Source organism: Xiphias gladius, chromosome 6 (genome assembly GCF_016859285.1).
Source record: "Xiphias gladius isolate SHS-SW01 ecotype Sanya breed wild chromosome 6, ASM1685928v1, whole genome shotgun sequence".
NCBI lineage: Eukaryota > Metazoa > Chordata > Actinopteri > Istiophoriformes > Xiphiidae > Xiphias > Xiphias gladius.
Window position 1 is genome coordinate 24,387,053 of NC_053405.1, and position 27,569 is coordinate 24,414,621.

Sequence of the window (27,569 nt, forward strand, 5' to 3'; positions counted from 1 at the left end):
TGTAGAGTAGGTGGTGTATGGTAAAAGCTTTATTAAAGGAGCGTCTGAGTAGTACTGTGTGATGTGTAGGAGTTGCTGGGTGAAAAATGAAAATAGCCCGCTGATAGAATTAAAAATTAAGTCATTGCTAAGGTAGAGATAAGATGCTTGAAGTCTTGTGAACATTTCACCAGACTTTCTTTACCCCAGCAACAGCTGTTTCTACCAATCACAGCAATGACAAATACTATGATAAAAAAAGGATCTGAGGCACCGTGGTGACTTATTAGCTTCCAAATGTAATGTACTTTCAGGTGTTACTATTCCGTCAGTTTTAAATTCATTTTGCAAAGATTCACCCTATTCTCACATTCGCAACACTTTCTTTCTCACAGGTGAACATCAGTGACTGCAGTGGACCCCACTGGGAAAATATACAGCTTGCAAAGTTGCACCAGAGTAGTCCATTTAATCAGTGTGAAACCATGTGACATTTCAATATAGCACATGATAGTAAAAGGCGTGGCTAGATTAATTTGTTGAGGGCCCCTTGGGGCTGGTAACCGACCCCCTTCATACACACACATATGCATTATGTATGTACCCTATCACCTTTCAAGTTCCCAACCATCAGTCATTGATTAAATACAACTTTATTAAAGGATATGCACCATATTTGTACAATATAAACTAAAATAATTAAATTACATTAACTGAAGCTGCGAAAAACGACAAAAGAGGCTATGGCTAACTCGTTAGCAAACAGCTGCCTATTTACACATCCAGCATATACAGAGCAACATTAGCATTCGTTTGAAGTTGCGTGTCTGTCCATTTGATGAATGTAAATCCATTAGTCACTCTCTATTTCGTCTCTTCCAGCTCCTGAGGGAAAGATCTGACACTTGTGAGCTGACCCCCAGTCTCCCAGACAGACTGGGATTCACTTCCCTGGCATATCTGACGGCATTTATAATGTATGTGGTATCATAAATTAGATTACAGCTGCCTTAATCTATTCTATATTGCCCTATATCCTATGATACTGTTATAAAATAAAAAATACATGTGTGCTATATCCTCACTATAGTCAACCACTAGTTGCTAATTTTGTCTGCTGTTTTGTGCTGGGCAGGTAGCGCACAGTGGCTTCACTAAAGGCTTTTCATTAGAAACAGCTGCCTGCAACTGGAAAAAGAGGTTGACGAGAGCAGCGACAGTTAACCAAAACAAAGTTGCAGCCATAAAACCAAAACAAAGAGCTGAAAGAAGCTAAATTGTCCCATAGAGCTGAGAGGAACTGCAGAGTCAGGTGTTAATTCCCTGTGGGTTTGTCACTACAATTGACATCTTTCATGCTAAACAACATCTTTTGATCCATTCATATGATAAAAGGCCTCCCTTTAGAAAATATTGCTCCGGTTCCCCCTTGGACCCCCCTCTAACTGTGCTCCTCTGGTATAAACCCACCTCTCACCCCACTACTATCACTACCAAGGCCACATCATCCAAAGTGGGAATTTCCTCCTCCCTTTCTGAAAGGCTGAGTTTTAACAACGAGGCATAGACCACGTGAATTTCCTGTTTTGAGGAGGACCGAGCACCGAATTGCACAATCATCAAAATCCCAGAACAATGACTCAGTAGCTTGGGCTCGGACGACTTGGTGGCTGCCTGCGCGACAGTGTGATTTGGTCTCCTCCACAGGGGCAGCGCAGTCTCACTCTGGAGCGGCTTCCTCGCCTCCTCGCGTCGCGCAGTGTACCTTTAAAAGGTTGAACCCGCCGGCCTCGGGTCTGCGAGCACTGGATTGCTTACCCCCTTGGCTCGGCTGTGTGTACCTTCGAGCAGTGACATGGCATAGAGGCGCTGGGCTGTCAGCAGCAGCAGCAGCAGCAGCATCCTGCAACCCGCAACCCTGCACCGTGGTCGCTCTCCGACAGGCGAAGCGGAGCGGAGCCTGCGCGGCGCCGGGCACGATGATCCCCGTCTGGATTTTACTGAACACGGTGTCAGGGCTGAAGGCAGAGCACGACGGAATGGAAGAACTTGCCACCGAGAAGGAGGCTGAGGAAAGTCACCGACAGGACAGCGTTAATTTGCTGACATTCATTTTACTGCTGACCTTAACCATTCTCACCATCTGGCTCTTCAAGCATAGACGGGTCCGCTTCCTTCACGAGACCGGGCTGGCAATGATTTACGGTGAGGCTTAGAGGTTATATGTTGAATACACAAACAAACAAACAAACACACACTCACACTCACACACACACACACACACACACACACACACACACACACACACACACACACACACACACACACTCTCTCTCTCTCTCTCTCTCTCTCTCTCTCTCTCTCTCCTTCGTAACTACCATCACCACCTTCCCATAGGCTTTGCATGAGTCAGTCTCCCCTGTGGTCGTGCGGCGGCTGCACAGGGGCGACGAGCAGGAAAACCAGAAGGCACTGAGATGATTAAAGTCTGAGCAAATGCACGGACGCGCCTCCGCATTTCCACCGGCTCCCATTGCTCCCGATTTGCTGGGCCAGTGCTAATTTCTAGAAGGTGCTTTGGGCTGCTCAGCCTCGTCTACTCTCCACTAGGCTGCTGCATGGGCAGCCTTATTCCTGACTGACTGGGAATCAGCACCCTGACTTATCTGAAGGCACTTACACAGTTTCTGGGGTATCATAAATTAGAATACAGTGATCGTAATGCATTTTATATTGTTTTATCTCCTATGATGCCATTGTAATATCAAAAAAGATGTCTTATGCAGTTGTTTTTATAGACTACTTGTAGAGTACCCTCCTGAAATGCATGATGCAATCACTATGTTCTTAATAAATATTTGATATATCTTCCAAGCTTTCACAGTCCTTAACATAGCAATGAGGAAAAGAGGCGGCAGGTAGTAGAAAAAAATAGAAACCCTCCAAACTAATTAGCGTTGCAGAGATCAGTCAATACAAGAGTATATCTCGCCAACATAATCATCATTCATCTGCAAAAAAAGGGAGATTATACTTTGGCCTTTGGTTGTTAAAGGCTAAAAAACTAAAAAAATCAAAGGGGCTTAAAGCTGAGTTTTTCCCACATTCATCAGTCTGGTGGGTTTTCATCAGCTGGGGTCTGGATGTATTTCTGTGCCTGTGAGTTTATTACGTTTACCTCCAAAGGGACATCTTCATAAGCACGGGATATTCACTGAACAGACTAATGCAGCATATGCTGTATGTTGGATAGCCTAAGCAAATTTGGAACGCTTAATTGTATTATCAACAGAGACCAGTCCACTTTCCTAGCAGCTGAATTCGGAGCAAAAAAACTATTGGATCAACAAACCAAAGTTTATCTAGTTTGTCATCAAAATTGCACCATCAAATGACAGGATCAATGAGAAACCACTGCCACAACATGAACAATTTAGTAGTACCACATCTGTACAGTGGTTTGCTTCAAAGCTTACCAGAATGATCCCAGTCAGTCAATGCTACAAATGTCAAGTATTAACCAGAGATCTCACATGAAAAGGACAGACTTTGATTTTTTTTTTCCTTAATATGCGTAGAAAGCAAATTTCTCCTTGGTGTGTTTTTTTTATTTTTTATTTTTATTTGTTTCCCAGTTAAACTGCCTTTGTGGTTTGATTTTCCAGCTTCACAAATAACCTGGCAGGTCAATAACAAAAAACTGAAAGTAAAATTGGATTTAAGATTCACTATTTCAAGCAGTGGGAGAATGATTTCACAAATTTAGTTGCGCTTATGGTTACATACAGTATGTGTTTTATAAGTATCAGTAAGACAAATGGAATTTTTATACATATCTATGTCAAGTTCATAACCCAGGTTTCTAGGATTATTTTTTGGTGGATTCAGTTTGATATTATGAAACTTAAACCTACTTTGTGTTATATTTGACTGTTCATATTTGTTGAACTGTCACCAATACGAAAGTGCTGCCAAGTGGAAATCTTGTCACAGTACTGATTATCCGTTTAAAGAGTGGCCTCCACAGAAAACCTTATTTTTTCAGTCGATATATTCAGTTGGTTTCGGTGGCACAGTAACAGGACATTCACTGATGCAGAATACATTAATGGAAGCCTGTGTTGAAGCCTGCAGTTGTTCCCCTTTCAAGGGGAAAAAACATTACATCTTATCAGATGCTCATTTTAATGACAACTTCCCACTAGCTGGAAAGAACCTAAAATTCGTGTCCACTGTAATTTGAGTAGGCTTTGCAATGGACTGATACAACAGACAGTTTAATTCTCAACTGATATTCAAAGTCAAACCTATGCCTGTTGTAAAGCTTTCACTATCTGTGCCAGAGTGTGATGTATGTTGTTAACCCTCTGGTAAGAGGAATCAGTGAGCGCAGTGCTGCCAGCTTTGCTTTGCCATGTCTCCATGCAGAAAACTGCTGTCTGATCAGAGGATTTTTGTTCTTTAACTGCCTGCTTCATTCCTTTCTTTCCTGGCTTTTGCATTCCCCACAACCTTCTGCTTACCATCTCCCCATTTTTCTGTCTCTCTCTGCCGGTCCCTGTGTGTCACTGCCAGGTCCTGAGGGCTTGTAAAGAGAAAGTGACTTGTTAAGCTTGGTGACATATAGTTTTGAATAATTATAGATCCTTTGCTCTGCATTAGCTGATTAATTGAAAAGGTTATACCCATTCAAATTGGCTATTTTTTTTTTTTATCATACTCTTATCATCTCTCTTTTCTGATTTTCTCAGGTTTGCTGGTAGGTGTGATTCTGCGGTACGGCATCCCTGCCACCAGCTACCACAACAAGACACCCCCGAGCTGCTCTATGAAGGAAGGACCTGCTAGCACCCTGCTGCTTAATGTCAGTGGCAAGTTCTTTGAGTACACCCTCAAAGGGGAGATCAACTCCCGGGAGATTCACAATGTGGAGCAGAATGATATGCTGCGCAAGGTAACAGTCAGAAAAAAAACATCAGTACTCTAACTCTGCATGTCAAATATACCCTACTAATGCTTTCACTTGATTTTCTTTTCCAGGTGACATTTGACCCTGAAGTTTTTTTCAACATATTGCTGCCTCCTATTATTTTCCATGCCGGCTACAGTCTAAAGAAGGTGAGATGCGCCATGACATTCAAAAGGCCCAGGATTTGTTAACTATTTCAAGGCCAAATGTGTATAATACACCGTAACATGAGATAACGTTGTTGCAGGGTTCAAGTGAACATATCTGTTGCCACAAACTGCTGTCTCATTGGACAGATGCTTAGCTGAGGAAAGCTCTCATTGGCCAGACTGCGAGAGCTTTCAGCGTTTGCTGAAAGTAAGTGGCTCTTTTGAGGGGAAGTCCAGAGCAGATGTCTTTCATTTCCTTTCTGGCATTTGCGTAGGCAAAGAAAAATGGCTGATGCTGAGGATATAAGCAGTTCCTGCTCTTGATTGTTGTAGAGCAACAGATTTGTTGTATTTGGGGAATCCTTGGAGTCCCTCTGTGCTTTTCATTATTAATCCATAACCATATTTATAGTACAAGGGTTGCAAGTACAGCAGGCGGGACTTAGAATGCATGAGAATTGTGGGTAGTAGATCTTCGGCATAGGTGCTTCAGAGATGGTTTTATTTTAGTGTCCCTACCTTGAAATATTGGTAATGAAATGAACAGGTGTCCAACAGGTTTTTAAACAGGTTTTGACATCTGATCTATGTTTTTCTTGTGGGGGCGTAACTCAGACTTGTCCGACTGGACAGTGATAGATGATATCAAGTAGAAGACAGATGAATGAGAGGACATGGCATTGTGCTTTGCTACTGTGCAGAGCATCTTTATAGGGTTCTGACCATTGCTTATAGAGAAGTGGTAATTTGATTTTTAGCCATGCTATCGGCGTGGCTCTTGGGATGGAAATGCCGGTTGGTCGGGCCACCTCTTTGGTCCAGACTGAAACATCTCAGCATCTATTTGATTGTTTGCCACGAAATCTTGTACAAACATTCACGGTCCCCCTAGAGGATGAATCCAATTGTCTTTGATGATCCCCTGACTTTTCCTTTAGAGCCACTAGCAAGTCAAAGTTTCATTCTTTTTTTTTTATGGCCAAATACCTGCAAAATTCGTAAAATTCCCATCAGCCTCAGGTGTGCCTTGTGTGTTTGTGCTTATTAGCAATGGTTAGCATGCTAACATGCTAAACTAAAGATGATGAACACGGTCAACATTATACCTGCTAGACATCGGCATGTTAGCATTGTTACTATGAGCAAGTTAGCATGCAGTTGTTAGCTTTTAGCTCAAAGAAGTACAGCCTCACAGAACTGCTAGCACGGCTGTAGACTCTAAAGCTGTGCCCCAGATCCATATTACATACTAATTCTATATATACATAGTACATACCAATTGTCACAGTATAATGTCTTAGCATACAAAAAAAAATCAACATACATAACATTTTATTATAACAGAAACTGATACAATATGTGCAGCCATCAAATTGTGTCGTGGTAGATGCCAGTTAAACCTCACAAATACAAAGCAAAGTGTCTCTCTTTAGATTTAATGTTCTGTTAATTTGTTCTCCAAGATCTTTCTAGCTGTTTCACCCACCACCCACAATCGCTTTTAATTTTTTCCTTTTCTGACCATTTCCTTCCTGCGTGTGCTCTGTGGGAGAACAGTGTTCATCAACAACTCACTCAAAAATCAACTGTATTTAGTATGCCCACTGCCTGGTTTGATTATACTCAGTTGTGTCACTTTTCAAGTATCTACACACTATATACTAAAAACCTGCTTAGAAATAGAATGTAGTGTGGATTTGGGATAAAGCTTTAGTCTTGTTAATATAAATGTGCTATAGGGCTGCAATGAATAGTTTCATTATAGATTAATCTATTAGTCCATGAAATATTATCAAATAAATTACATGATATGGTTTTATTTTGTCCCACCAACAGTCCTAAATCCAAACGTCTTCAATTTACAGTGATATAAGAAACAGAAAATCGTAACATTTTAGATGATGGAACCAATAAGCGTTTGGACTTTTTGCTTGATACGTGACTTAATGAGTGATCGATTATCAAAATTGTAGCTTAATGTCCTGTTGATAAATTAACTGCTCAACTATTGACCAGTTGTTTCAGCATTAGTATACTGTATGTCTTTGTTAAATTGCTTCTGTGCCAACTGTTAGTTCCTTATTTTCTAAAAGTACCAGATGACTAAAGTTGGTTGCTTAAAAAATCTCTCTGTTATGGTTTATAGCTACTGCAAAAGTATGTATTGACAGGCTTTTTTGTTTTTCTATTGAAATTGTGGAATTTGCAACATACCTCAGGAAAAAGGAAGCAGGAGGTCATGTCAGCCTTTAAAACGCACATTTCTTTTAGGTCATCTGTTGAAATGAGAGTTCATTGAAGCAAAATTTTAACAGCTGCAGAAAGAAACAGAGAACGGTGCAGCGTATGGCTCTCTATGTTTGTGTCTTTCTTGTCCATTCGGTTTATTTTGTGCTTTAGATCATTGTAACAAAACACACAGAACTGTAACTGATATGCAAATGTCAGTATATTTAGCTGTGTGTCATCTAACCGAGCTGCCGCAGAAGATCTGTCATGTATTTCTTCAACATAATCATCAGAGTACTTTTTCCTCCACTCTGTTGGAATCTTTAATGTTTTCTTCAACAAAAATCAGTCCTGACAGTCACTGAGGAAAAGGCACATTTCCTTCAGAAAGTCAAATCAGCATTTTTGTTTCATACACTGCACAGAGAGTTGGGGGAGCTTGTTTGGAGAAGCCTTTGTGTTTGGGTGCTTGTTTTTTGTTCTTTGTGTTTTGCTGCCTGTTTTTTGTTTTACAACCAGTCAACCAGCTGAATTTGTGTTTCGGGTCCTGTTTGACAGGGAGTTAATCGCCCACGCATGGCTGTTACTGATCTTAAGCCTTTTTTACATGCTTCACTGTTAAAAGACATTCGTTTTGTAAAAGGAAACTAAAATGTGGACAGTTTTAGAATGTGTAGTTCCTGAGAATGACACAGCAATGCTAACTTTGCGTACTTTTTAAAAACTCATTTATTCCCTTTCCTTATCTTATTCTCCTTTTTCCTTTTCCAGAGACACTTCTTCAGGAATCTGGGCTCTATCATAACATATGCGTTTCTTGGCACTGCCGTCTCATGTTTTGTTATCGGGTGAGCAACCACTTTCTGTGTGTGAAATGTCAGTTTAAAATCAGGAACTCCGTGGATATCAGTGTGGTCAAACCTTTCTTTTGTGTGCTTGTGTCCAACGGGTGTCCACCTCCAGGAATCTGATGTACGGTGTGGTCAAGCTGATGCAAGTGGTCGGACAGCTGACTGACAAGTTCTACTACACTGACTGCCTTTTCTTTGGTGCTATCATCTCTGCCACAGACCCAGGTATGGTGGTCACTCTCAGTAGGTTTAGAGAATCGAATAGAATATGTCTAAGTATATGATATTATATGTTTGAATTATTTCTCTTTGCTTTTCTATCTGTGTTTCCTTGTGCAGTGACAGTGTTGGCCATTTTCAATGAACTCCATGCAGATGGGGATCTCTACGCTCTGCTGTTTGGAGAAAGCGTTATGAATGACGCAGTTGCCATTGTGCTTTCCTCGTACGTTACATTTTTGCCTTGTCAAACCCACATCTGTGAACCGCAACACCTTCCTTCCCGCTATACCAGACAAAAATTTCTACCTGTAGGGTTTTTGACCCTTTTTTGCCTGCTGGTGTTGAAATTCAATACTGTAGTGTGAGACAGAGCAGCACTGCCTTGCATCACTTCTCCTCTTAACAGACAGACAGCACTCTGCCTCCCTCTACTGGGAGATTTCTGATCTCCTCCTACAACAGGTTTTTTATGACCAATTATTTTATTCCATCTTTGTAGATATGAAAACAAATCATTGAATTATGACCACAGATTTTTTTTTTTTTAAATGCCAAAATGAGATATTCCCATAAATATAATGAGGTAAATCAACTCATAAACATCATTGGAAAATGGGTAAATTTATGATAAAAACTGACAATAACTGCAACACCACGTTTTCTGTATTTCAGGTCTATTGTGGCTTACCAGCCTAGTGGAGCAAACACACACATGTTTGATGCCTCAGCCTTTTTCAAGTCGGTTGGGGTTTTCCTGGGTATTTTCAGCGGCTCCTTTGTAATGGGTGCAGCTACAGGAGTCGTCACTGCTCTCATATCCTTTTTTGATGTACACCTTGAAATGAAATTACAACTAAAAGGTCCACTTTCCAGATTGACTTGTTTCTGGGAACAGTACCTGTGTGCTTTGGTTTTGTCCTTTAACTTGACCTCCACGTCACCAAGTTCACCAAGCTGCACTGCTTTCCACTGCTGGAGACGGCCCTCTTTTTCCTCATGTCCTGGAGCACCTTCCTGCTAGCCGAGGCCTGCGGCTTCACAGGTGAGCTGTATCGGGGGAACAGCCGAGAAGGAAGTGGTTGCAATTTGGGAAGTAAGCACTAGACAACTGTGGTCGGGATGCTAGTAAAAAACTAAACCAACAAAACAACTGTTTGACAAGGTTTATGCTCATGACTCCAGGCATACCACAAACTGATGTCTTGTGTGAATTGTGCTGAATAACATAATTATGGGCAGTTTAAGCTAAATGATGGTAAACAATCCGTAGAGAAGTGAATCTGTCTGTTATACAAATTAAATGTGACGGGGACTGAAATACAGATGGTGTAGCAGATGTGCAGCAGATTATATTAACAGATAATATATTACATGGCAGCAAAGCATTAAGAGGACTGAAAATCTTAATAATCACTGGAGTGGGTGGATTGTGCCATCGCGTATCCAAATGATACAGCCTACCTGTGCAATGTAATCTGTCTGATGGAGTCATTGTTTTAACCCCCCTTGAATGTATGTGTGTTGTTCTACAGGCGTCGTGGCCGTACTGTTCTGTGGCATCACGCAGGCTCACTACACCTACAACAACCTCTCTGAAGAGTCCACAAAGCGCACCAAGCAGGTAGCATCCGACCACTTCCTGCACACGTAGCCCCATTTATTTTAGGACAGTTTTGAACCCCCTGATAGTATGAACTGGGTGCTCGGCCCCGGTGCCAGATGGCTCCATGATCAGCCTTCTGTGACCTTAATCGGGGCTGTCTGAGGACATCCCTCCTGACACAACTGTTTAGTTTCCTAGAGGGAGTTCAGTCTTGAGGCACAGGCTACAGATAAGCATGAAGACAACACGCGGGTCGACAAATTTTGGATCAGTGCTCAGAGTATCCCGGCAGGCTCTTGTTCAGTTTCAAAGAAAGCTATGCATGCAAAGTGCACGGCACGTTTAAAGTACTTCACTCAGATTAAAACAAAAATGGTCATTTCAGTTCTTTTCCTCCTCCTTAATTTTCTGGTTTGCTTTTCCATTTACATCCATGTCAGTGTGTTTGCCCTTGTCTTGTGCCTCCCGCTCAGAGCGACATAGATGCAGTGAGCTCCGTAATCATTATGGCAGCCAGAGTGTCTGCCACTCTGTCAGCCTGTGAGAAAAAAGAAAAAAACACTCAACACTCAAGCTTATCTTGAAAGCTTGAGTTTAGCTCAGAGAACCAGGCAGAAAATCTTTTTTTTAGCAGTGAAGTGTGAGAAAATTTCTGTGAAATTCCCTTACTAAATCTGAACCTTAAAAACATCTTCTCGTGGATTTTTATCTTTATTCTCGCTGTGTATTCATTCATTTCTAAACTGAAACTCTGATGGTTATTATATGTTCCTTGCAGCTCTTTGAGGTCCTTCACTTCCTAGCCGAGAATTTCATCTTCTCCTATATGGGCTTGGCTCTGTTCACCTTCCAGAATCATATTTTCAGCCCCATTTTCATCTTAGGGGCTTTTGTATCCTTTTGGTGCACAACAAGCATTCAATTTTCAGTTTCCAGTTAGGACTGTCAATTCCGTAGAACTAGATTTTTCCACAGCTGCAGAAGTGGGCCATAGTTGATGACTTGGAGACTGCTGTGATGTCCCTGTGGACAGGCCATAGCTGATGCCAGATGAACGTTGGCCTTTAAGTCCAAATTCAAGGTCCCCTGTGGAGAACTTTTGTGCTTTTTCCCTCCCCCAAAAAACAATCAAATCATTCTGAGAAAGATTTTACTGCTGCACTGTGAAGTTCACACTCATCTATTACTTGGGTCAGGCCACCCTGCTCCCTGAATCTCTCCAGCATTATATTGTTCAGTCAAAAACTTCCTTACCTGCCTGTCAGATTGCCATATTCATCGGAAGAGCTTTCAACATTTACCCACTCTCCTTCCTCCTCAACCTCGGCCGAAGGCACAAGATCAAGGGAAACTTCCAGCATATGATGATGTTTGCAGGTATATAATCGCCACATCCATTTTTGTTTCTTTCCTCATCATGTTACGCTGAATGTTATCAGGTGATTTTTTTTTTTTTTTTTTGGATGCCACCCTCTGCAGGTCTGCGGGGCGCAATGGCATTCGCCTTGGCCATCCGGGATACGGCCACCTACGCCCGGCAGATGATGTTCACCACTACGTTGCTCATTGTCTTCTTCACTGTCTGGGTGTTTGGTGGTGGAACCACGCCCATGCTGTCCTGGCTACACATCAGGTAACATCACATTTTTGTGCCCTAGAAGAAAATCGGCGCAACAATTCAGCATCCCATTTACATTTGGATAAACATACAAGTCCTCACAACTAAAAATGTCCAATTATGAAAGAAGAGATTCAAAATTGTTCAAAACATACCCACATAATATCCTCTCTAGAGTTAATTTCTCAAATGGTTAATATTGTGATAATTGATGAAGCATTAACTTAAATGTCAGAGGATCGTTCTCCTTCCGGTACAAAAAATGCATTTCTTTGCAAAATAAAATAACGTAATTGGTAATCTACATTTTAATTTATCTAAAGAAACACCAGGCATGTTTGTTGAAAAGATACAGACACGGACATTTATTTAGTGAAATAATGTTTAACTACTAACACAACTTCATTTTTCACACTGCGAAAAAAACAGAACCAATGTCTTCTGAGTTCTTATGATCCCTTAGCGGTGCGAGATCAAATTTATGAGTACATGAAAACTGACAAAGTAAGATAAAATGGGAAGTAACCGCAGCTAGATCAAGTTAGCTGTAGTTAGCTGAAGCTAAAATTGAATTGACTCATTATTAATTTGTATTATTTACTGGTAATTCATTTAGTATTACATAGCAAAATGAGCCAGTATCTAAATCCAATCATAGGGGACAGGAAAAAAAACAGCTAAACTCCTGCTAAAGCTAATGCTAACTAGCTTAGTGTGAGTGGAGTGGCAGTAATCAACATCTCGGCCTTAGATGGAATAACTGTTATTTGTTTAGGTTAAACTACCTTTAAATCACATATTTCAGTACGCTAGATCTTAAATTAATTTATTTCATAGATTTAATTGTAAATATTAATAGCAGAAGGACCGACAGACATCTGGCAAAACAGAGATACATTTAAATCCTATAAGCGATGGACTGTAAATAATCAAAATAAAGTTAACTTCTTTCAGAAAAACCAATTAAAATTATTTTTGGGGTAAAATAATCTGCCTAAAATGAAGGCAATACCACTTTCCAATCAAAAACATTTTTGATTGTGGTTACTGTTCTCCGCCTTTGTTATACATCTGCTCTGTGTCTGTACCAGTCTTTATTAAGCATTAGTATTTTTTCCTACAACATGTAATTCCTCACCAGTTAATTAAATTTGTCTCGTCTAATATGGTGGGACTGTCCAGGAGATGGCGCTAGAGTTCTCCACTGTTCCGTCTCCCAGTGGAAATCAAGAGTGATACTGAATCCAGTTACATCAGCTCCTCATCAGCAGGCTTTAACAGCATGGGCTGTGCCAACTTGACATGTTTAGTGCTTGGCGTGTGTTTCTATCTGTCTATTTGGAGCACAGCCTCACTTATTTTTGACCATGATGCGCTGGGAGCGGATTATGGGTTGGTGATGTGTGTGTGACAGCGTGTGACAGAGTGAACAGGCTCTGTTTAATATGGGTAATGCCTCCTCGGACCTAGCAGAAACTATTGTGTTTGGTGGAGGTTTAGAGCGCTGCCAAAATCTCCCCATGCACTCATTGCCATGGTTACTGGGACACGCTGTGCACGGCAGGCGAATATCATTCGTGCTCCTCTGTGATCCTGGTATCATCCTCTGTATATTTGCATACATTTACACATTTTTAGTTTCTATAGGGAACACAATGAAAGACCTGAGCAATAGTAGGACAGCAGATTGCAGAGGACATTAAAAAGTATTACTCTATGTGTATTACTAAAAAGTATTCAGCATAAAATTTTATTTTAAAACTGAAGATTAAATTTTCAAGTTGTCATTTACCATTATTATGACACAATCCGCTGGCTGAGGAGTGAAAATAAAGCAGCCTTGGTGAGGCAGCAGGGTGATGAGGAGGATGTGATGGAGGTCTACCGCTGGGATAGCAAACGTCTGGTCCGACAGGAGAAGCTGCTGGTTTCTGGTATTGGGTTTTGATGGATGGTCAGTAAGCAGGTGTTCAGCTTGTCACCGATCCACAGCAGTGCAGCCATTGCGAGAGAAAGAGATCCTGTGTGCTGACGTTTGGTCCAGGAAGAGCTACTAATCTCTGATGGTATTTGCTGAGTTTATTTCAGTTTTTTTTAATATAATGAGCTCTCTGAGGATTGGATCGCGGTGGAGCTTTACTGTATTAACTACTAAAGGACACCTCTAGAACCTCTAGTTCTCTAGCACACTTAAATTTTCTAAAATGCTTGCAGCTGAAAATTTGCAGTTGAAACATTTGAAATAGTTGAAATACTGAAAGAAGCTGAAGTGGGAGTTAGTTGGAATGGCAGTTAATATAAAAGTGAACAACATTCTGTTGTTACCATATGAACATTTATCATTCTTAATTTACAGTGACTAACGTATAACGTGAAATGTATTTATCATTACGTTGACATGGCTGCTAAATGTCACAAAACTTCTTAAGTTATTTTTTCAACCCATCCCCACACTCAGATACAGCCACTCACAGCACTGGGAAAGCCCCACTCATTCAGTGGCCATGGCTAAAGTCTGAGCTGGGCCCTGCTGAAAAGAAGCCGAAGTAGAAGTCAAAATACAATTAGGGAAAGAAGATTGAATGGTATTTTAAATGGAAGTGCTGAAAGATATTGAAATACTGAAAGAAGCTGAAGTGGCGATCAAAATCAGCTGAAATCGTCAGAGTTTGATAAACTGAGCTGGAAGTGTCAGCTGAGGTGAGGTGACACTGAAAGCAGGCGAAATGTCATCGAATGTCGTCTAAGAAGTTTGTTTGAACTGTTATTGACATGTAAATGCGGAAAGCAGTTGAATCATCAGTTGAAGAGTTATAGTTATTTTGTCCAGTTTTTTTTTTTTTTAAATTGTGTATGCCTGAACATCTGCTGATCCTCTGTCCAAGTCCAGGATTAGTGCATGTCCCCAAAACAGAGGATCAAGACTGTTGCCAATTACTATTTTTAAATCACTGAGTGGTCACTGTTATCTGCTTAAACTCTCATTTATATTCAGTCCTCCATTAAACTAAGACTGACCACAACATACCTTTTTGATACTCAAATGATGGATGATTCAGTATGCTTTATCTAATGTGTGAAAAAGCAGAATCTTTGTAATAACCACAAGATACTTTCTCTTTAACTTTAATTGGCTTGATACCGAGTGTATATGTTTATGATGTGACAGATTTGGGGTCAGCAAAGTGCTGCCGGAACAGCGACGTCAACACGGAAAGTGGGAGTACTTCAGGTGCTGTATCTGCATATGTACGAACTCTTTAAGTAAGTGGTGTTGGGAAAGCGTGCGGTTGCTTCAGTTGGGAATCTTTCTTTTCAATCTTTACTTCTGTTTTTGTGGTGAAGGGGAACATTATGCATCCTATGAATATCCATGGAAAAATTGAGACTCTCAAAAACGTATGAAATATTTTTCAGTGACTGAAGTTGCATGTTTGATGTCAGATTAAAATTGAACAGGTTAGATTCTTCTGAGGTAATAATTTAGAAAAGCACCACTGAACAGAGAAATAACTGCGTCACACACCAGCTCAACTCTGCTGGAGGTGCTGCTTCTCGAGTAGTTACTGTAGCATGATCCAAGTGCTTTCTTCAAGGCTTTCTCTGGATGATGTGAAAACCTAAGTCTGTTTTTCTGTTGTATCTCTGTTGACTCTCCTCCAGTTTATAACACAGTGCTGTGAAGAACAATCTCACTCACTGTGTTCCCCAAAAGCAACTCAACAAACGTGTGTGTTGATCTGAAGTATGTGCAAAAGAGGAAGGTAATAAGCAGAAGGAGAGCTGACTGTTTCAAAGTTATTCCTCTATTTTTACTCTGATCAAGATTGCATGTCTTCCCTAGAAAACAAAGAGAAATTTTAAGAAATTGCTTGTGAGGAATATTTGATGGATTTAAGGGTGGGGTGGGGGTGGGGGTGTTTTCAGGATTAGGATTAGAGGTTACTGGGTGAAATGAAATCAGTGGAGCACTCTCCTATGGAAATATGTGTGTATATGAACACGTGTGGTCTGTCTATACAGTTTCTCATCAGAGGAAATGTGTTCAAGACTGCGCTTCTCTCTTCTGGGCCCCCCCAGCACTTGTGTTTCATAATCTCAGATCCATTCCTCACATCTCCTTACTGATGCAGCACTGAGCGGGCTTTGTACCTCTTTGTTTTTGCAAGACCTCTGACCTCTGTGCAAACTCCACCCCTTCAAGATCCTCTCTTCACGCGTGTGTGTGTGTGTGTGTGTGTGTGTGTGTGTGTGTGTGTGTGTGTGTGTGTGTGTGAGTGTGTGTATCTTGAGAGAGGAAGTCCTTAAAGCAGTTGGATATTTGTGGCCTGCTCCTTCTCATGCTGCTAAAAGAGAAAAATGCTGTTACTAATTCACTCAGAAGGGATATTTCCTCTTTATGGCAGTCATGGAAAAGTCTAAAGATAACTATACAATACACTATACAATATACATATTAGTTAAACCCCCGACTGTACATTGTCAGTTGCAGTTTCAGATGTAACCATGAAATGCTGCACATGTCTGCCTTGGCCTCTGTCCACAAGGATTAGATTCAACTTCTCTAGAGCTTATGTGAATTAAAAGTGCCCCTTTAAAATCTGCTTGTGTTCAGTTTAATCCTTCCCTGTTGGTAAGAGACACCAGAGGGAAATTATTTATGTCCAGCTAGGAAGACTGAAAGTATGCGCTGGAGTAATTTTAAAAGAATAGTTTGAAATTAGGGAAATATGCTCTGTTTTATGACAAACAGTTAGATTAGAAGATTAATACCCCTCTCATGTCTGTATGGTAAAAATGCTAACGTCAGCAGCCAGTTAGCTTAGTTTAGCACAAATACTGGAAATAGTGGGAAAAAGCTCGGAAGTGACTGCACCCAGCCAAGAAATAGTCTGGTGAAATAACCCCCTGCAATACCACAAATTGTTGTTTTTACACTCTTTTACAGATTAAACAAATATGTTAATCAGTGAGGTTTTGGGGTTCTGGTAGGCAGGCTCTTTTTACCTTTGGACAGATGCAAGGCTAGCTGTTTCCAGCTGATATGCTAAACTAAGCTAACAGGACGCTGGTTGTAGCTTCTTATTTACGGCGCAAACATGAGTATGGTATTGATTTTGCAATCTAACGCCTGACAAGAAAGCAAAAAAGCAAAATGTCAAACTATTCCTATATGGTAATATGGTACACACTAAATATCTCTGGAAAATAACAGACCCATTTTGGGTTAATATAGCACGGGCGCTACCGTATTGTTGGTTAGCTTTACCCAGTACCCATGAGTAGAAAACCACTGAGTCACCAATTAACCCAAGACATGGGGGGTTGTTTTGAACCAGTGTTAGTGTTATTTCTTATTACTGCTGGGCTATTTGCTGGAACTAAAATAAGGTATAGTTTTTAGCTGCTCTAATATATTTTGACTCTCTTTAAACTTAAATGTCACTATTTGTTGCTGATTGTTAATAATAAAGTATGAGTATCATTTTTAGTTTTGAATGTTGTATGTCCATTGTTTTGTACAACTAAAAATACATTTTTGACAGTCTTAAGGTAAAACCTGGGCTCTCTGTGGCTAACTCTGGGTCACCATAACCCATTGCCTTGGGTTTGAGTGGTGACCAGATGGTTTTTTATCCACGTCATGTGTAAAAGGGAAGTTAACGCAGTATTATGTCAATGCTATATTGACCCAAAATGGGTCAGTTTTGAAAATGCAGCATGTGTTCGATGCTAATTACAGATAAGCATAGCTAGTTCAGTCACATGATAGTTTTTTTTAGTTTTTGCATAGTGGACTGTCTCTGTCACAGGGTCAGGGGTGACTTCAGGGTTATTACGCGTATCGGTAAAAATCTGGCCTGTTTAAGGTTGTGGTTTTGTGTTTTGGGTCATGAGATGAAGGGTTATTTCATATCTATCCCCCATTTGCTTTCTGCTGAATTATATAAACCGTGTAATATCTTTCTTCTTACTGTTCTTTCTGTGTCATTATTGGTTTGAAAGCTATTTCGGAGAATTTTTCAGCCACTGAAAAATTAGGCAAATGGCACTTTGATGTGGTGGTTTTCAAAGTAACTTCTGATACATAGCTGAGGCACAATGAGGCCAAATCTGCATTCTGTAGGTGAAGCAGTCATAAAAAGATACAGGACTATTTCTGTGTCACAGTGAACAGTCTACAAAACCATGACAGAAATACAACCCATATCGACAAGGAAGAGCAGAGTTCATGAGTAGGGAAATTACACACATACTTAACTGTACAGTATAACAGTGCGTGGAGTGATTTGGTTACTTCAGATTTAAACCGCATATCTAAGAGTTGTTAATATTTTTCTTTCTTCTTCCCTCATGTGTCGTAGGGTCGGTGTGGACCCAGATCAAGACCTGCAGCCCTGTGGAGACAGCTTCCAGGTCTTACAGGGGGTGAGGATCCCACTCAGACTCACGCGGTTTTTACTTATATAATCAGCGCTACTTTCACTGCAAAAACTGTTCTGCTTCTGCAATTTTACGTCAATGTGGAGCATAGTCACCAAGTGTGAAAACATGTAAATGGTTCAGTTTGTCAAATGAAATGGGGGTGAATGTCCTGAACAAGACAATGAAAGCAGGGTAGTTCCGTTCGTTGTGGTGTTCAATGTGCTTTCGCTTACTGTTCTGAAATTTTTCACCTATGATGATGAGTAACTTCTACAGAGACATTGCTTGTTGACTTTTAAACTGCAGAGATTTGCAGCTGCAGAGATTTTGGCAAAATGTTATCTCACGAATAGAATTGTTAGTTAGTAGAATTGAGTTGCTAGTTTTTCAGAGCACAGACGGAGAACAAACATGAGATCTACTAATACTATGCTTGTGCTTATCACTGCAGTACCAACAGCATGCACTTTCAATAGCAAGAATCTAACCAAACATGCACACATTACTTACAGTCTAACTACATTCACCTGTAATAACTAACTGTATAACAATGATAGAAGTGTGGAAACATTGCAGAGCATGATGTAAAACAAATTAACACCAGTAACAATACTGTTGCCCCAAAATATACTGGAAGTCTTTCATACACACCTAACCCATGTTACTGTAATCATATGACCAGCTGAGGGCTGGCCATCTGATGCAGTTATATTGCTGATCATGGCTAACAACATGTTAGCTTGGATTAGTGAAACCACACATAAAGAACTGGCCCCAGGTGCTCATGGATCCATATGTTTTTATGCAGCAAATCTAGAAGATGAGATCATGATGACTTTTTCTTGTGTTTCTCCAGGATGGCCCTCAGGCTGAAGGACAGAGTAAAACCAAACAGGAGAGCGCGTGGCTCTTCAGACTGTGGTACACCTTTGATCACAAGTATCCTTTCTGTGCCCTGCTTTATAGAACCAAATAAAGTATGTGTATCATTTGCTTTTAGGCCACAACTGTTTGAACTAGCACAGCTCTTTGTGGTAATATCAGGTCCCATATCCAGCCTGGATGAGTGTCTAGGGCCTATTGTCTTTTTGTACATTTTATAAGCCATCAAAGTCCCAATCACAATTAATGTGTTTATTGGCTCATCCTATATGGGATCAGAATAATACACATGAATCCATAAAAGATTTGCCATCCCTGTTTGGTCTGGTTACAACAAACAGACTTCAGTAAATGGGTTTAGCAGCTCATCCTCCCTTTTCCTCCCTCCTTTCCTCTCTGATGCACAGTTACCTCCCCAGGTGGCAGATGGTGTAGTTGCTTTTGACTAGAGCGGCTGTGTTGTACAGTGGAGACTTTCTCCCTGGTGACATTTGCTAGACGCAGCTGAGGTGAGCAGGTTGGATTTCTTTCATGTTCCAGCACTGCAAAGGCTGAGATTATCATACAGTACATGACACAGGGCTTTGGCACATGGAGTCTAATTACTATACTTATTTCTGGGTAGCAGACTCTGCAACTGACTGCTGATTTCAACAACTGAGTTTGATTTATGTTCAATCGTACATATTCTGAGAGTGAGTAGACTGCCAGCCTCCAGATGGATTGCTGACCTGAGCAGTTGAACTTGTGGGTCTTCCCAGAGTGCAATACAACCTTTCTAATTAAAAACAAGAGGCAGAGGAGCCTGCAGGTTCACTCTCTGCTGCCAAGCATCACAAAGTAACTTTACCATCAGCCGCTGACAGAATCCTGTGCAGCTTTAAACTCCAAAGATCCCCCATGATATTAGGCCATAATTCATCATTTGCAGGGTTCTCATGTTGGGTTACTGCAGGGAGAGAAGTAAACTTGTAAAAAAAAAGATTGGCCAAGAGGTTTATTTTTATTAAAGTATATACAGCTAGTTTAAACTCTTTTATTTTGGAATTAACGTGTTTAACTGGGTTTCATCTGATATCTGGCTACCACTTTCTAATAAATAGCCCTTACAAATGGTTAATAAGCTATAACTAATAAATCATTTATCAATGCCTTACAGATCAGCCATTAATATGAACTACTTGTGGGTTACCAGACTGATGAAAATCCTCCTTCTGCATGACACTTGTTTTTTCTTCTTGGCTAACTCTTTAAATCAGCACTTAGCTTATGGAAAAGGGCTGCAGTACATCTGGATCAGACCATTTATAAACAAAACAGTTTGTTAACATTTACAAGTGAGACTCCTTATTAAGCAGACAAGTAATAAAGTTAACAAATAATTAATAAAGGGTATTGACTCTAATTTTTGAAAAAACTATAAACTCTGAAGTTACAGGTGTAAACTAATAATAAATAATAAATGAATAAAATCATTAATAAAGAATCACAGGTTTCCCACTTTCTGTCACTTTCTGCATTTTCAAATCTTAATTAATCATTAATAAAAAGTGGGTTACAGTAATCATCACGTCTGCAGTTGCAAATGTTAAGTTGTAAACAAACTGATTTTGGTCCAGGTGCGCCGCAGCACTTTTTCAAAAGGTAGGTCGTCGATCACTCCATTGGGGAGGTCTTTCTGATGAATTAAATAGCTATCTACAAAAACAAAGTAATTGTCATGTTAGAGGAGAATTTGTTTAGGTTTTAAGGTTTATAAATGATTTATCAAGCATTAGTAAATGAGTTATTAACCATTAACAAAGCAATTAGTTATCGCTTATAAACTCTTTATAAAAGGTGCTCTACTTGAAAGTAGTACAGATATGGAATATCAACCCCACTCCACCAGCCTTTGGTCCTTGTTAATTACTGATGAGCTCTTTGGGTCAATCTCCTTAATAACTATCCAGCTACCTGAAGCCCATCCTGACACACAGCGGTCCGCCTCTCACCACCACTCTCCCCACTTACTGTGGGCCACTGGCGAGCTGTCTGACCAGCCCCCAGGCATACGAGGTAAGTGTCCACGTACACTTTCAAAACAGTAGGCGTGCAGCAGACGAACTGATACCACTTTTGTGTCTGTACACTAAATATATAGCCAGCAGCTGGTTAGCTCAGTTTACCACAACGACTGGAAATGGGGAAACAGCTAGACTGGCTTTTTTTTAATGTGCTATACGAAGGTAACTGGACTTGCTTGAGGTTTCCTCCTCACCCTTCACGTCTCATCTGAATGGCTTCTTCAGCTCTAACTGACTGGTGGGGAACCTCGGCATTTAATATCTTGTAGGCTCGTTAACACCTTGAGGTGTAACCCTGTTGAGGTCACATGTGAGTCGTTGACCCACCCAGCCATCATGTGAGTAGTTAGGGTCACATTAGTCATTGTGTGAATGGATGTTAAGCTGCCTGGGGAGGGATCTCAAGACTGCATTGTAAGCCGCTGATAAGTGGTGTCGCAGACCCACTCCTCTGTTCAGTGATGGTCGTTCCAGTTTGATGAAGATGAATCCTTTCATTCCTCTTTCAAATCATCAGTCATCATTGACCTGAGCAGTTGGCTCTCCTGTGTTTTGCCATGCGCTTGTGAGGTGGTTGTTTTGTTTCCCCAATGTACAAGTCTGTGCATTCCTCACTGAATTGAACTGCGTGCACTACATTGCTCTGTGTATGTCTGCATATTTTGTCCTTAGGGTGTTTGTCCACCCAAAATACCATGAAGAAGGTCAAGTACCTTGACCTGGATAATTGAGAATCTTCACAGACATAAAGCTAGCCTGGCTCTGTCCAAAGGTAAAAATATCTGTCTGTCATTACCTCTAAAGCTCTCTAATCAACACAATATCTTGTTTGTTTATTTCATTCAAAAACCATAGTAAAGGTGTTTTTCCTTTTTGGCTGGACCGCAACAGCGGGGCTAGCAGCGAATGTCGCTGACTGAGTGATGAAGTCACACTATTGGTCAGCCGGCCGAGTGTTTGAGTTTCCCCATTGGCTGTTGCTCTTTCAAAACGAATTGACCTGGTCTTGTGACCTTTGGACAGAGCCAGGCTAGTTGTTTCCCCTGATTCTAGACTTTATGCTAAGGTAAGCTAACTGGCTGCTGGCTGTAGCTTCATGTTGAGCGTACAGACATGAGAGTAATATCTCTCATCTTCTTATCTAACTCTAAGTAAGAAAGCAAATAAACATGCTTCCCAAAATGTCAAACTTTTCTTTTAAAGATACTGTGAAATGAAAAATTCATTTTCCAAGTTCTACTAATCCTTTTTCCCTGTGTTGATTATTCATTTATTTCTTGTCGCATGCTAAATTTGTCAAATAATCATTTTTGAGTGTTTTTATATCAAATGCCTCCCTTTTGTCTTCTTTTAAAAATATTTTTGATGACTCAAACTCATCTTGAACTCAGCGGCAGTTATATAAATATATCGAGCAAAATTGATGTGGTGTACCTAGCCAACCCCGCTCATCATATAAAACCTCACTTCACTGTTAGCTAGCAGAGCAAAATCATAGTAGGAGGTGTGTGTATAGTTCTCCCCAGGAAAAATTTTTGTCTAAATATTCAAAGAATGTGGTTAAAGCCTAAGTTATCCTTATTATTATTTTTTTTAAGAATATGACACATTTTTGTTCAGACAGTGATAGTTTAAAAAAATTTTTAACAGTAAAAAATATGTTTTGGTGGTGCTGGACAAAAAACAAGAGCTTCATTTGAGATATTTTTCAAATCAGCTATAAGCAAAGCATTCTGTTTTTCTTTCCTTTCTTATATTCAAACCTGAGCCTAGTGCATAAGGAAGACTCTCTGTGAATACTGATGGGTTTTCTCTCAGGAATTGTAATATTGTCAAAATAGTCTCAATGCCTGCCAGTAAACACACAAAGCACCAAGGACTTCAGTAAGGGAGAAAATGGACGGTCAACAAGCCTTTTTGCATTGAGAGGGCACAAAAGGCCCTTTTCAGCACCAACTCCATGTTGATCACTGTTCCGAAAGACACTGCGCTCTGATATTTTAAAGACAGGAGCACCCATTGAGGGGACGGTCACACTTAGATTCACTCTGGCAAATTCTCCTTTACATTTCATGTGAAATACTTTCACGTGGAGGTTTTTTGCTATTATACTCTCCTACAACTACAGAGCCTATCAACGTGAGTTTACTAAATCTAAATTGCATTTCCTTACTGCAAAGTAGAAATAGATTGTCTCTCATTTAAATTGAATTCTCTGAGAGTTAAGTTCTGCATAAATGTTTTCCTTTCCTGGTATGTTGCTTTTGGTTTGCCAGCCTAGAGCTCCCTGCCAGGCGAGCCACGAATTTAGATGGTTGTTCATATTATCGAGGCTGTTCAGTGCTCTCTGTTGCCAAGTGGGGGGAGACAGCATTAAATAAAGCTCCGTGCCTGGTTCCTCTTCAGTTATGGATATTATGAAATGTTGAGGGAACAAAATGCCCCAAAGATTATGGTTCCCATTGAGCTCAAATTGTGATCTTTTCTAAGAAAGTTTAGAAAAGATAGGGTAAGACTGGCAATATACCATATTTTTCTTACTGTTTTACACCTCCAAACAAAAGACCAAAACCAACGATGTGTTAGCCCTTCCCTCAGTACTTTCTGACTTTCTCTGGCTTGTCTGTGGCACCCAGCCGGAAGCCCATCGGATCCTACTGAAAACATAAATCTTCAAAAACAGATAACAGATATATAATTTTATTTTCTAAAAAGGCTAAATAATTTCCTAAAACTGCTGGGCACTGTAGTTTTTAGAAAAACATTACTAAAACGAGTAGATTGTATATTTGTTGGGGAGTATTTTCAGCCGCAAATTTGGGGATAGACACAAAATAAACTACAGTGTGTGTGTGTGTGTGTGTGTGTGTGTGTGTGTGTGTGTGTGTGTGTGTGTGTGTGTGTGTTGAAGAAGAAAAGTGTCACTCAGTTCCACGGTGCGGCACATTAATGTGTTTTTAGTAGGTTTGGAACAACAATGGAGCTTAGTGGCACAGAGGAATAAGCTATATCAGTCTTTTGATACACAGTCAATAGGATCAATTAATTGTGATTTTTGTCTTTTCATGGGACAATTAGAAAAATATAGAATATCAAAAGACTTATACTTTAAATTTTTTGTAGAAGCTTATTTTCAAAGACATGCCATCAATCATGTTTACTTTCCCCTCCTTTTTTAAATTTTATTAAATTGTTTTGTTGGTGTCTTGATAATCGTTTAAAATAAGTTGAATATATTTATTGTAACTTATGCTTTATATAACAGTGTGTCACTATTTTAAAAAGCAAGTAACCCTGCCCTTTTAACGTCATAAAATGCCTGATAGAATTATTGGGAGGCTTTTTTTTCTCTATTTCCCCTCCCAGATAACTGTTGGAGAGCATGGGTTTTGGGGTTATGTAATTTTTTTTTCTTTTTTTTTTTTTTTCGGATCCCTTCATCTGAGTAATCCTGTGCTGACCCAATGTTAACTCATCCTGTTCACCCCCGGGACATGGATGGACCATTGATTGTCAGCCGGTCAATTGGAGCTGTGAGAGCCTTATGCTACAGTTCACTGTAGGGTTGTTTTGTATGTTACTGAGTGGCCTGTGATTTCCTTTGTTTCTTATTTTAACTGCACTTTAATCCAGTTACTGCAGTACAGGCCACTAAGTGAAAGTCTCTTCCCTTCCCTTGTGTAAATCCATAGTGTCCCTTATGAGCCTTTGCATTGTTAATATCAGTCTTTTCAGCCGTTCACACCACATGTACCCAAATGTCCACCCATGTGTCCTGCATCTGTGCATGTCACTCCCATGTGTAACACATCCCTCCCTTCATGTCCCACTGTGGATGTGTTTTCAGAACCACGAGCAGCTGATGGACCATGACGCCGATCTCATCCGTAACGACGGCGACCTGACCTACACGTTCGGGGACACTGCCATCACAGCCAACGGTGCGTCTGGCAGCGGGGGGGATGGTGCTGGAGGGTCAGGCTGGAGCGCCAATGGAAAAAGGAACGGCAGCACCTCAGAGGAGGCGTTGGAGCGTGAGCTGGACTCCCGCGAGCAGGAGCTGCTGAGCCGTGGTACACGCCTGGTTTTCCCTATTGAGGATCATGTCTGACCCTCTCTTCCTCCCAGACCGCGCCCTCCACCTCCCTGACCTCACCCCCAGACTGCCTCGCCCCCAGCTCTCTCCACATCTTGTGGGCAGAGCGTCCAGTCCTTCAGAGATAAGACAAAGTGGAAATATGGGAGTAGACAAGAGGGAGGGGTTCAGAGTGACTCTGAGCTCCTTCCAGGCCTGGGAGTAGAGCTCAAGGATCATTTCATCCTCATAACAGAGATGGAGTTTATTCTCCAGGAGACATGTGTCCTCAAGAGTGTCAGAAGAGAAATTCTCAGTGCTGTTATACTGTGATTCAGTTTTACTGATGGTTTCCTCTGCATGAACAGGAGGGAAACCTTTGTGCAGGACGTGGGGATGAAATATCCGCGTGCAAGATTGAATCTGCCCTTTTCAACATGTGACATCTTGTGTGTTCAGCTGGAGTGGAAAAGAGGTAGAAAAATGAAATATTGCCAAGCAGCATTCTCTCAACATATGAATTGACAAGTTTGTCTTCACAGTACATCATGTCAGCACTGACAAAATGCCAAGTGGCTTCTTTGTAGCCACACCCCATATAAATGCTGCAAGGAGGCTACGCAAACCAGAAGTTACGTTTATAGATCAAACAGTAGTTCTCTGGTAAATGCAGTTAATCCCCATGCGGGAAGTAGCCCAGCGTTTCGTATGTTTGTGAAGATGTCCTTGGTTTCACACAAAAGCATATGTGTAGAGGAGGTTGTGGCATGTGAGGAGCACAGAAAGGGACAGTGATTGTGTTGCCCTCTCAGCCACCATAGCCTGTCATGGGTGAAGTTACAGGTGAACAATGTGAGCATGTAAATAGCTACAAATCTTTGTAGTGGGACTGCTCCTTTCAACACATTGCATCAATTGAATGTTTAGCATCTGTGTACCTTGTATTTGAGTTGGCCTGGATTTTTTTTGTGTAGTCGACTGGTTGTCACAACAATAACGTGAAAAAGGAAAGGAAGTGTTTTGATGCTAATTATATTTTTTCCTATGAAACAATGCTGATTTCCCCAAATTTTGAAAAACTGACATGAGATATACACTCTAATACATCTGAAGAGCAGTTTCAACACTAGGAAATAAAGGACAGGTTTTCATTATAATTTTAAATCCTTTGAAAAAGTATATATTTGTCTACTGATTTGTAAAAGGTATATACATACATCCAAGTAGGGCTGCAAATTATTTTCATTGACAATTAATCTGCTGATGATTTTTGCAATTTACTGATTAGCCGTTTAGTCAAGTTTATAAAAAGTCAAAAAATAGTGAAAAGGTGATATCTAAGGTGATATCTTAAAATTGCTTGTCTTTTCTGACCAACAGTCCAAATCCCCAAAAATATTCAGGTAACTATCATATATGAAAAAGAACAGCAGCAAAGTCACACACTGGAGAAGCTGGAACCAGTGAATGTTTGAGATTTTTGCTTGAAAAATAATAATAATAAATAATAATAACGATAATAAAATTTCAATTAATTGACTAAATTAAGGCAATACATTACGGCTAAGCACTTAAAATTCCATAGAAAAAAAACACTGATACCAAACACTGACAACCAGAAATTAGTAGAGGAAGAGCTTGCACATAATTTCACCAAGCAGTACTCGCCCTTTGCCTTCATGAACAGTGTGTATAATCATAAACAACAGTGTCTGTGGGCTATTTCCCCCATTATGTTGTTGAAAATGTTAGCACTTAAAGACTGAGTTCCCATTTGTCAGCATACATTTTTATTTAGTAAAAAGATCACAACAGTAGACAGACGCAACATATTTGAGCATATTTTGGATTTGATTATGTGAAAGCAATAATTTTGACATTTTGGGAAATAGCTTCATTCGATTTGCTTCAGATACGCTTCAATTTTCAAAATTGATGCGACTCTAATGTCTGTCTGTTTAACGTGAAGATAGAACCAGAAGCTGGTTAGCTTAGCTTAGCAAAAAGACTGAAAAAAACCTTTGTACTGAGCCAGGCAACCCCCCCCCCCGTTTCTAGTCTTTATGCTAAGCTAAGCTAACCAGTTGCTGGCCATTGCTTCATATTTACCGTACAGGCACGAGAGTGGTATCAGTCTTCTTGTCTAACTCTCCACCAGAAAACTCATAAGCATATTTCCCAAAATGTCAAACTATTTCTTTAAACTCAGCTATATCACTTAACTTACACATTTTGGCACTCACGGCACATAAACGATAGTAATATAGAAACTTTGGTAACTTTGGTTACAAATAACCTCGACACCCATTTTCTGAAAATGTAGTCCACTTATAATAAATGGGAACAGGTTGTTCTCTTTACTGGTCTTAACGGTAAAATCATGTGAACCTCTTGGAGTTTTTGTTTTGGTACCAAATGAGTGCATGTTGTCTCAACATTAGATAGATTCTTGTGTTTACAGCAGGTGTGTTAAATCAAGTATAGCATACAGTGTGATATC

The 27,569-nt window shown here is 40.3% G+C and overlaps 1 protein-coding gene across 3 annotated transcripts; it reads left to right on the top strand.

The window, feature by feature from the left end:
• Window positions 1-1,664: 1,664 nt before the first annotated feature.
• On the top strand, window positions 1,665-27,070 carry slc9a7 (solute carrier family 9 member 7). Of its 3 annotated transcripts, XM_040129564.1 has the most exons (17): window positions 1,665-2,184; window positions 4,731-4,933; window positions 5,020-5,097; window positions 8,098-8,174; window positions 8,290-8,402; window positions 8,517-8,622; window positions 9,072-9,213; window positions 9,336-9,441; window positions 9,932-10,020; window positions 10,781-10,894; window positions 11,268-11,379; window positions 11,482-11,635; window positions 14,790-14,852; window positions 17,986-18,049; window positions 18,903-18,985; window positions 20,881-20,986; window positions 24,842-27,070. In XM_040129564.1, the coding sequence occupies exons 1-17, from the start codon at window positions 1,959-1,961 to the stop codon at window positions 25,103-25,105; spliced, it is 2,100 nt and encodes a 699-aa protein (XP_039985498.1). In that variant the 5' UTR covers window positions 1,665-1,958; the 3' UTR covers window positions 25,106-27,070. The 3 variants fall into 3 exon arrangements, with proteins under 3 accessions (XP_039985498.1, XP_039985500.1, XP_039985499.1); XM_040129566.1 differs by lacking the exon at window positions 14,790-14,852; XM_040129565.1 differs by lacking the exon at window positions 24,842-27,070 and having other exon boundaries at window positions 1,899-2,184; window positions 14,790-14,884; window positions 20,881-20,979.
• Window positions 27,071-27,569: the final 499 nt, after the last annotated feature.